This window comes from Trichogramma pretiosum, unplaced genomic scaffold (assembly GCF_000599845.2).
Source record: "Trichogramma pretiosum strain Unisexual culture from Peru unplaced genomic scaffold, Tpre_2.0 scaffold130, whole genome shotgun sequence".
NCBI lineage: Eukaryota > Metazoa > Arthropoda > Insecta > Hymenoptera > Trichogrammatidae > Trichogramma > Trichogramma pretiosum.
The window spans coordinates 162226-173517 of record NW_019640806.1 but is presented as its reverse complement, the minus strand read 5'-3'; the positions used below and the strand labels follow the sequence as shown (position 1 = coordinate 173517).

The 11292-nt window shown below is 36.2% G+C and overlaps 1 protein-coding gene across 1 annotated transcript; it reads left to right on the top strand.

Annotated features, from left to right (window-relative positions):
- Positions 1-4768: 4768 nt before the first annotated feature.
- Positions 4769-9415, top strand: LOC106660395 (UPF0430 protein CG31712-like). Its single transcript, XM_014383343.2, has 6 exons — positions 4769-5456; positions 5544-6067; positions 6408-6554; positions 6653-6878; positions 8556-8639; positions 8899-9415. The coding sequence occupies exons 2-6, from the start codon at positions 5757-5759 to the stop codon at positions 9061-9063; spliced, it is 933 nt and encodes a 310-aa protein (XP_014238829.1). The 5' UTR covers positions 4769-5456; positions 5544-5756; the 3' UTR covers positions 9064-9415.
- Positions 9416-11292: the final 1877 nt, after the last annotated feature.

Sequence of the window (11292 nt, the reverse complement as noted above, 5' to 3'; positions counted from 1 at the left end):
TGAATATTTGTGATTTTTCATGAATTTCAAAAAAACCCTAAAATTGCCAACTTCGGGCCCCTGAAAAAGAGTGATAGATGGTCCCAAAAATTCTAATAAAATTTGGGGACATTTCTGACATCGGGAACAGCAAGTTTGTCATATTTGCAGAAAAAAAATTTTTTTGGCCATTCGATTTCACAGAGAATCGGCCATATACATATTAAAATTTTGAAAAACAAAAATTTTGTCATCAACTGGTCGGTTTACCCTAGTGAGGACAAGCCATCTAGTGGCGGAACATGAAAATGAACAACGCGGCAATGACTTTCATTAACTTATATATTTAGACAGTTTAAAGCTTTGAAGTGAAAAGGACAAAGCTTAGAATTCGGTTACAGAACAGTCAATTTCCTAATAAGATAAAAATAGTTCTTGTTTTGGATTTAATTAAATGTATTATGTGAACTACGCTACGTGTAAGCTTCAGGTAGCTATTCAAACATGATTAATGTTCAGAACAACAACAAAAATAGTCAATAATTTAAGATCATTCAAAAATTTCCGTTTTTTTTTTAAATTATGTTATTAAACTTAAGATAGGCGTGTGTATATTATTTTATCATAGTCTGACTACTACGAGTACTAAGAATCACCTGCTCTCGGATGTTGCAAATGAGTCATGTTTTGATAGCATCTACCTTTATCAAAAAGACATGTAATGAAATATTGTTCAACACAGAATGTAAGCATTGCAAGTACAGCATATTTATTACAATGGAAAAATAATAAAGTGTATATAACATATTTATCTCGATAAAATCATCGATCTTCATTTATTAAATCAAGAATTTTAGATATTGTAAAAAAATGAAACAATTCGAAGCGGTGCATTCAATTCATATTAGTCACGTTTTAGTAAGACGATATTGTTTACAAAACATTGTTATGTTGAGCTTAGAATTTTACTTAATATCCAGTAAAAACTGTGAATTTAGGAAAAGAACTTTTTTCCGCTAATTTTAGACTTTTTTGAGAAAAAATGGTATTATTAACTAGTGCAGATATGGTTTTTTAACAAATCTCATTATAGTACTCGCCTTCGATTCGGGCTGTAATCACTTCTTTTGCTAAAAAACCGCAACTGCATCTGGTGAAAAATATACTATTGATGGCTCTGAAAAGGGTTTCAGAAATTCTACCTATCGCGTTCACTTATCAAAGCAAAATCGCTAAGCCGAGTCAATGTCGAAAAATAAAGTCAGAGAAGGATTGAGCAAAAATGGTAAACACATCATCTTAGATCCTCATTATTTATTCTTGAATTTTTTAACGTGAAAAAATTGGATACAATTTGAAGCGCTTAATAATATTATATTATGAAAATATATTATCGGCAGATATATTTGATAAGACGAAAGTACGTTTATTTAAGAGTAAAACAGTATTGAATTGCAAGGTATATAATTGCACCAGTAGAAGAAATTCAGGAAATAGCGAAGATGCGTAGGTTATTTTATTTATGTTTCACGCTGGCCTAATATTTAGAGTCATCGAAGCATTAATTAAAGTCAATAAGAGTGCCTGCAGAAGAGCAGCGCAGATCGTGATGTTTCATTGTTGTCGCTACACAAAAGAGACACGCAGGGAGAGAGAAGAAACTCGAGAGATGACGCTCTGCAGTTACGATTCTCTGGATTCTCGATCTCGGTACGAGAAACAACTCGCACAGCAAAACAGGAAATTGAAGAGAAAAAGAGTAAGAAAATAGCAGTACTTAACTACACGCGTGTTCGTCGCGCAGGGAGCAACGAATTATTTTAAAAACCAATCAAGTAGCACGTATAATTTCTCGTCACGACTGCCCTAAGCTCGTCGAATGAGACATGTTTACGATTAGTATGCATTAATAATAGTAGTAGCCGGATCGGCAACTGATCCAAAATTTTCTGCAATATTTTCGGGGAATGCATAGGAGAAAAGTTTCGTTTTTTAGTTTGCACGTGAAATTGTGTATGGTTTTTGAAACTAAATCAGTTACGCGTGTATGTGCAGGCGAATCAAATCGTGCACGCATCAATAACGTACAGGCATTCGTGTGCTCACGAGGAAATTACGCAGAGATGTGAGAGCGCAAAAACGCGGAAAATCCCAAACGATCATTCGAGCCTTTATTTGATATAGTCTACATAAGTACCGATGAAAGAACGATAGATTTGAAGTTCGCAAGAAGCAAGTACACAGGTATAGAATATAATAATCGCAATAAAGGCTGAAAATTCTCATGTAAACATTCCACTACAGTTAACGATTGCGGAAAAAAGTTGGCAAAAAGAAACGATCGCGTCGATGTTACGCAATGTGTGCAGCGAGCACGCAGGCATGGTAGCTCGCGCTGCAGGCACAAAGCGATCAGCAGTAGCCAGGTGTATGTTTACCTTTAGCCGTACGTGCACGCGAGCTGCTCGGATGCGTTCGCAGGCGTCTGAACGCCGTGCTTATTTCGTTCGAGCAAGTATACTTTGCTCTTGGAGACCACGGCAACACGACTCGTTTTGCACTCGAAGCCGGCAAGGGCCAGTCGATCCTGCTGCACTTCTCGCGCGAAACAAGCAACTCGTGCCAATGATTATTCCTCGCTGATGTAATCGCGTAGGAACGCCAATGAAAAAAGTTCCGGGAATAATTTTCAAAAGAGCCCGAGGGTGGCGTTAAAACTCGGTAGAAAAGGTTTAGAAAATCTCACCTGATTGAAGGCCATGTTAATGGCTAGGCTTCGGGCTCGACGAGTATCTACGTAGATGGAGTACGACCCGGTAGCGTCGAGATAGCGGTGCTAGCTCCTCTTGCTGTTGTCGTCGTTGGTCGTTGTTGCAGCTGTCCTGGAGACGCTGGGCTAGGCTCGCAGCAACGACAGCGGCCTTTGGGCAGCGAGAGGAGTGGCAGCGGCTGCTGGCAGCATCGAACGACGAGAGCAAAACAACAGCAGCAGCGGCAGCGGCGACGGCGGCGGGCCAGTGCGACGAGGCGAAGATGCAGCAAGGCGACACATGCGACGGAGGGACCAGTTGCCTCGAGCAACTTGTCGACGGAGGCCGGTCGCGATCCACTGCACTGTGACGCGCGCGAGATACTGCGAATGCAGCGAGATTCGAGCGTCGTGTGCCGAGTCAGCTGATACTAGAGCAGCAATAGCAGCAAAGAGAGAGACCGATCGATTTGTCGCACGCGCGCGTTTCACGAAAAACGGGCCGTCTTCGTCTCCCTCGCTCTCGTAGCACCTTGACCTCCGTACCACTATAGTTCTCTCTCTCTCTCTCTCGCTCTGTATTTTCTAGTTCGTGATCTCTCACGACTCACACTTGCAAACACCGACGAACCAACTCACACTTGAACTGCCACTAGCACAAAAGATGAGATATATACATATATCGGTGTGTATTTGCGCGAGAAAGAATAGACTCGACGACGAGTAGGATACGTTACGCAGATCGTGCTCGATTGAACTGTCCCCCCTGGTGCAATCGCAGTAGCAATAGCTTCCGTTGCAGGTGTTGTTGCTTTAGGCCGTCGGTACAATGATCACAGTAGTAACAATAACTACTCTGCTTGGCGACTCGTAATTCGTCGTCGTACTTGTGTATGTGTTGTATACATCAGAGAGCAGCCGTTGTCTTATGCAGTCGTCAGCGCAAGTATATTTATATAAGTGCACTTGGGTGTTGGGAGCGATTGCTCGCCAAGAGAGACTGCAAGCAAAAATATTGCCAACGAGCGAGCCGACTGGCTTGCAGCAGCAGCGGTGGAGGAGCAGTGCGCTGAATCGCTGCAACTGCCAATGCTATTCTAATAACCTCTGACCAAGCGAGTGTTTTGAATCGCGACGTCGTCGTCGTCTTCGTCGTCGCAGGGCTCGCAGTCCGTGGAGTCGCGCAACCGCTCGTTCCAGCATCGAATTCGCCCAGTCTGCGATTCACGTGTCCTCGGCGATGCTGCTCTTGCTCTTGCGGCCATGCACTGCTCTCTTGAACTCTCGGCCAAGCTCGAATTCACGTAAACACACGTACACTCGTATACACGATCACGCGCGTAAACGAGCAGCTAGTCGCGCGACAGCTTCGAGCTGAGTCTCCGTCAAGGTCCACTGACTCCCTATTTACTCTAGAGCAGCTCTCAACTACGAGTGACACTGTTCAATTTATATGCACTAAGAGCAGTGGAGCAGCGATAGCAGCAAGCAGCAGCAGCAGCAGCAGCAGCAGTGAGTAGCAGTAGAATTCTCGTAACGCCAAGAAAATGCACCGAGTTATATCGAGTTATATCGAGGTTTTCACAAATTTAGCTCGACTCGCGTCAATTGTTTATGTATTAAGGCCGTGTTGGCCAGTCTTTGGGAATGCAGCGACTGTACTTGCAGTGGCGCAGAAAGTCCCGAAGCTCGCTGTTTTGCTACTCGTCTTCGGTGGCTGTCGCTCGCTGCTGCTCGTTGCTCGCAGCCGAGTTCGGGTTGTGTACCTCGAGCAGTCGCGCACAACACGCAGCACAACGAAACATTACAATAATAATACGATCAGCCGAGGGGGTCAGAAGGGGACCACCGCGCGCTACTACAACTTATAAGCCATCCATGATCCATAATAGAAAAGTGCCATGCTATTATTGCGCCGTAGCTTGACGTTAGATGGCGACTCTTTGCAAGCAGACGCGAGCGCGGACTGACTGCCAATCGCGCGGACGGCGCTCGTTTCAACCGTAAACCTTGTGATCGAATGAGACTCTCTATCAACGATCACTTTGACTTGTTCTCACTGACTTACTTCTAATCCCTTCGTATCGCGAGCTTTTACAGTTTTATAGTTCAGTCATTTAGTAACTTACTTTTAACGATGTTCAATCCAAAATTCATATTAACATTTTCAATCCCGTTTTTTATATCTGACATATTTTATAAAACTGAAAATGCCACAATCGAACAAAACGAGGACATTTATGCACGTACTTGCTAGAAATCTAAAAAAAAAGTTATACAAATTTATTTTTTAAGATGATGCCTCAACCTCGACTGCTACCGATCGAGCCCTGAAAAGAACGAAATCTGCTTGATTGACAAATTACTTTACAAAAATTGCAACAAATTTAGGTAATAGATATTAATTGATTTAAATATCTCCCGATTAGTATTTTTAAAAAGATGTGACACAAAAGATGCAAGATAAATGAAATTACACGCTTTCAAGCTAAATCCCTGAATTTAAATACAACAACACGCATAATTTAAGTGCGCAAAAAATTCCGAAAAGTTTAGATGGTGCTACTGCAGACTATTCCTTAGTTCGCTTTTCAGATTGATTCACAGTTTTACTACCAGAGGTCCTTACACATCAGGGCATGTAGCATTATAAATTATAACCAAATTCTACTACATGTGTACACATCGCACATAGATAGATGCAGCCCTCCGTCACTTTGCATCACGGGTTTGTTTTTAATCAATATTAAATTGCGACATCGATCTTGTACTCTAATACGATTATTCAAGTCTGAAATAATTTGTGTTCAACTAGTTTTCTGGCATTCTAATAGTCATATTCAATGCGTATAGTGTATTGTATAACTATAGCTATTCACTCCGTCGACTTAGTATATGTGAGGCGCTGCTTCAGTTCACACGTATAGTTCTCGTGAGAGTCTTTGGTTTGAGCGAGCTATCGTCTTTGAGTCAATAGTTCAGTATGCTACAGTGAGCAGTTGAACTCCAAGTTTGCCAGAATAAGTATATGGACCATTACGCAGCTGTAGCTGAACTAGCTGGCAAATCATCCCTTGACGTATTACGCAGTACGTCCACATTGCAACACCAGCATCGTCACAAGAGTAGCCGTAGCCGCAGTCGCCAAAACTCCGTTTCCCCAGCTATCGAATCCTCGTTGCAGGTCAAAATGGGCAGGTCGAGATCGCGTAGCAAGTCTCCCAGTAGCCGCAGACGCCACAAGAGCAAACATTCACACAAGCATCGATCAAAATCTCGAGAAAAACGCTCCAACAGTAAATACGCCGACAAACCACGCGAGAAGAGCTCGAAATCCAGGTAAGAACTTAGTTCATATCAATCACGTTTTTTTTAACATTTCTCAATTAATTATTGCTTTGTTTGCTATATCTGAAATTCTTTGTTTATTCTCTTATGTCAAGTGCTTATCTGAGTGATGACCAACTAATTTATGCCACTCCCACTCATTCTTATGTTCTTATATAGACTTTTACATACTATTTTTTCAATATTTTACATGAAAAATAAGCATTCAACAGACCGAAAACCATGTTACAACAAACAAAGACTTCTAAACCACAAATTTTTTTTAAAAAAATTTTCAATAACGCATCCAACCATTTTAATCAAAGAATAAAACATACATTATAAATTGCAGGAAACGTTCACATTCTATATCATCTACCAGTGACACGGATAATTCTGACGACATACACATTGTATCTCACAAAAAACGCACCTACAGAGAACGAGAACGTGTCAAGTTAGATGAAGTTGGAAGGCTTGCAGAATTGGAAAGACAACGGTGAGTTCATTATGCATAGTACACATTTGTTCAGAACTTGGAGCATGTAGGGTCAATGGTTATAGTTACTTTATATGTATATTTTTTACATAATTTAGAAAACAAAAAGAATTAGAAGCAAAAATTGTTGAAGAAGAAACTGCCAAAAGAATTGAAGACCTTGTACAAAAAAGAGTTGATGAAGAATTAGAAAAACGTAAAGAAGAAATTGAAGCAGAAGTTCAAAGGCGAGTAGAAGAGGCTAAGAAAGCCATGGAAAGGCAGATGATGGAGGAAATGGAATGGCGACAAGCAAAATTACAAGAAGAGGAAAAGCGAAGAGAGGTAAGAATTATCTGTAGATTTATAGGTACTTAGCTCAAATGCTAATGCTGCTAAAACTTTACATGAAACTTAATGTTAAGTTTGTTCTCTTGTATTATGAACAAACAAGTTCTATGATATTTAAATACTTTTTTAATTATCATTCAATTTAAGTCAATCGAGTACTATTAAAATCAAATAATATTTTATAATACCTTAGCAGCATTTATGTATTCGAGCTGGAAGCATTGTGGTTGAAAATATTTGAAAAATTGAAAGAGTTCTTGAGAACCTCAGTGCTTCCTATCGTCCAGCATCTTTTGAGATCCTACAGTTGATTGCTGCTTATACAGTCCTGTAAATAAAGGGTTCTTTTAAGAGATAGGCGCATGTGACTTACTTGTGAATGACTAAATGTATCCAACATGACATGTATCCACATATGAGTTTATTTTTCTCTAAAAATAAATGTGCATATCTGTACATGTCTGCATATGAAACATGAAGAACCAATGTCTGATGTGCAGTTTTTACAACAAAATTTAGCACAATAGTTTTTCTACAGCTTTTAATATGGTAGACGGTATTGACACTTATCTACTTTAAACAATCCTAATCAAGTTCGGGTATTTATCAAGTATAGTTTACTCATTCAACATTTGAACAAAGTTTTTTGAAAATAATATAATTTAATATTTTGAAAGAATCAAGATATAAACATTTTGTATGTGTAATGATTAACTTTTTCTGGAATTCGCTTTTACAAAATCATCTCAATTGATTTGCAATTTCAATATGATAAATTAGTAAAATTGTTTTATCATCATGCTTAATTAAGTCATTGACAATTTGTGGAAAATCAATTAAATTACGTGAGTAAAACTGAAAAAGCTAAGGAAATGGTTGAAACGGGCAAGGTAGAATTTGGCAAGGCCAGTTTAAAGTCAATCTTGTAACGACAAAGCACGACCTAGCAAAATATAGGTCACCTTTCTAACTGACTACCAACAGAAGAAGCGGGTATTTTACTCACTGCCGTATGATTGTTGATGAAGAAAGCATCCTCTTCGTGAGCTGGTGAGAGACTCATTCAGGTATTATCCAATTTATATATTCATAATTCACATAAAAATTTTATTCAACATTTTTATAATGTGAGGAATCTAGTTAGGGATGACCATAAATTCTAGTACCAGCATGCCATAAAGTTGTAAGTTTTGTTTTGAAACAATTGATATTATTTTCATTTATACACAAGGAACAGCAAAATAAATCATTTCAAACAGGTTAATAACCATCAGTGAAAGAATTTGACACATATAAAATATAGTGAGACATTATTAAGGTATTGAGTTACTTTGTTGCAAGAAATATGTTTAATGTTCTGTAACAGTTGTGACTTTCATGAACTGAAACGGATACCATCGATGGTGTTCTTAAGTTTGTAATTTTCAAAAAAAAACCAAACTTATTTTACAGGAAATTTAAGTTGTTTTTCATTGAGTGATTCTTTTTAAAACATTTCTAATTTTTCCTACTCTTCTAAAATCTATTCCTCTAACAAAGTTCAAGGCAAGCTGAAAAGGTATAGGTTTAATAGCAGCACCTTGATTTTGGATTTATATAAAAAGGTTTAACAAAATGAGTTGTTCCAATGGTGTTATTACACAATATAAATATAATCTCATGTCATTGTAGGAAGAAGAAAGGAAAAAACGTGAGGAACTTGAGAGGATTTTGGAAGAAAACAACAGGAAAATTGAGGAAGCACAAAAGAAACTTGTAAGTATTTTAATATTATCAATTTTTTTGCATAATTGCGTGAAAAATGGGTTTTCGTGCGTAAATTATATTTCGTATTTCGCTCACGGATGAAGAAAAGTAGTAAAGACCAAGCACGTAATTCACTTATGAGTTCAGTCATAAAATTGATTCTCGAATCACTTACTTGTTTCTCCACTTAATAAACTCATAATTCCAGTTTTATAACGAAAAATAAGTTTAAATAATCATTTCTTTCATATTTTCTTTATTATTTTAGGCTGAAGAAAGACTTGCTATGGTTGAAGAGCAGCGACTCATGGAGGAGGAAAGACAAAAGATGCGAAAAGAGCATGAAAAACGCGTCAAAGAAGAACAGAAAAAAATCCTTGGCAAAAACAACTCCAGACCTAAGCTGTCTTTTTCATTAAAATCCGTTACGTGAGTTGATTTCTTCGGTTTAGTTTCTTAATGTGATATTTCTTAATTTATAAAAAGCATAATAGGCTTGTCCTTGTAGCTTTATTAAATCTATTATTAAGAACTTCCTTAGATTTTTCAATTAGAGTAACTATTTGTAAATTATTTAAATATAATTACGTGTATGCAGATAGATTTTTTAAAGTTCCAAAGACTAGCGTTAATGCCGCAGAGATTCTAAAGTTATATTAGCTTTAGAATTAGATTTCATGGATTTTAATAGTGATTTAGGGATAATTCTGTGTAAAAATGTCTGAATGCTTAATGTACAAATGATTTCTACGTATTATTTACGAATAAACATATATGAAATTCAATGACAAAATATATTATTTTGCAATTTAATTAGTTTCGAAAAATAAAAATTCAATGAATAAAAATTTGTTATTAATCAGTTAAACACTTTTATACTTTTAATAAAGATATTAAACGTACCCACATTAAGCGTTAATGTATTCGCACCTGTATAATGTAACCATTCAATTAATATTCTAATATAAATATTAGAAAATAACTGTATATTGATAAAAAATTTGGTTTAATATAATGTTTTTATGTACACAAATATTCTGATTTTTAATTACCCGCTCAATGTTTATAATATAAACGTAAGTAAATTTCATTCTTTTTTACCTTTTAATTGATATGATTAAAACTGTAATACTTAAATAAATATAGACTTTTTTAAGAATATCGCTGTATGGACTTCAAATACTTTTTTGTTTCATTAAATTTTTTTAACATCTCAGTTTCAGAAAGTGTATTTTAAAGTTAAAGTTAGAGGTGTGCATATACATATGTCAGAACTTTGTGATTACTTAACTAAATAAAAAAGTATTGTTCATAGTAATTTTTTTCTTTTATTGTATTAAGATATATCGAATTGTTTGGTATTTAGGAAAGATTATCAACAAAAGATCCATTTAAAAAAGTTTTTTGATATCGAAAAAAAATTCATGATTTAAATATGACCAATGATTACGACAGTTAAGGTACAGCTGTAAATTTTGATGGAATTTGTGAACAAATTTTTTGAAAAAAGCGTCGGAACCGTCTAAAGACTAAACTAATATTTTTTTGGAAACTATTAAGTTTAAAAGTAAAGTTTATAAAACTATTGAATTTATCTAAAATATAAACAACTTTTATTTAAAATTTTAAGAGAATAAATTTAGATTCTTCAAAAAACGCGGAAAATCTAATTTTCCAAAATAACGTTGAAATATTGTATTGAGGTACAATTAGTAAAAAACTTTTAAATGTGCTCAAAATTTGTTTATTCTTTTTGTTTTCAACTTCGTTCAAAGGTCTTGCAAGAGTTCAAGGAATTTTTTTATTTCTTTAAAAAACAGTACTGATATTGACGAGTTTAGATGAGTCATACATGAAATGTTTTCGAAATGCCTTAAAGCTAGGAGCTGCTGAAATTGATTTTTATCAATAATGAGGCTTTAACTATACACTCTCGCTATTGAATTTTTCATCATTTATTAAAAAATTTAACTCATTACCTTATTTGGTCGTAAATCTAATTTCCCCTCAGTAGAATACGTCGCAATAGGACAATTTGTTAAGGATTTTCGAATGAGTGCAAAATTCGTGTGTCATCGAACTTTCCGTTGAAAAGTAACAGTTTCGTTCATTTATACCGAGAAAAAAACTGTGGAGAACGCAAATATATAGACCAGGTCCAGAGAACTTATTTTTGAAAAGACACCCTAAACTCGATTTAAACGTTTCCGACAGCATTTTGAAAGGACGAGCTGTTGTACCTAAAGTCTGTTAAGGTTCAGTAAAATGGGATATTCAGAGAAAAAATTACTTCGATATTTTAAGTGACTTTGCATCCATCTTCAACCGGGATATAACTTGATTCAATTTTTGCGTGAAAACAGCGAAAATTCTATGCCTTCAAAAATGGAAAAATGTATATGAGATTAATATTTGCGAGCATTAAACGTAACAATTTTAGTTACAATGAATTGACAAATTCACAAAAAGGAAAAACTTGAACAAATAAACAAATCGCTAATGAAAATTATAATATTAGAAGAGGATGAATAATTTTTAGGTCAGGCTATTCTGTATGTGGTCGGTTCTACACTTATCGTGGTCTAATTTATTGAATTTGTTGGTTCATGATTGGACCATTCACGTTTTTTTAAAAGCAATTTTCATTATCATTCATGGCTTA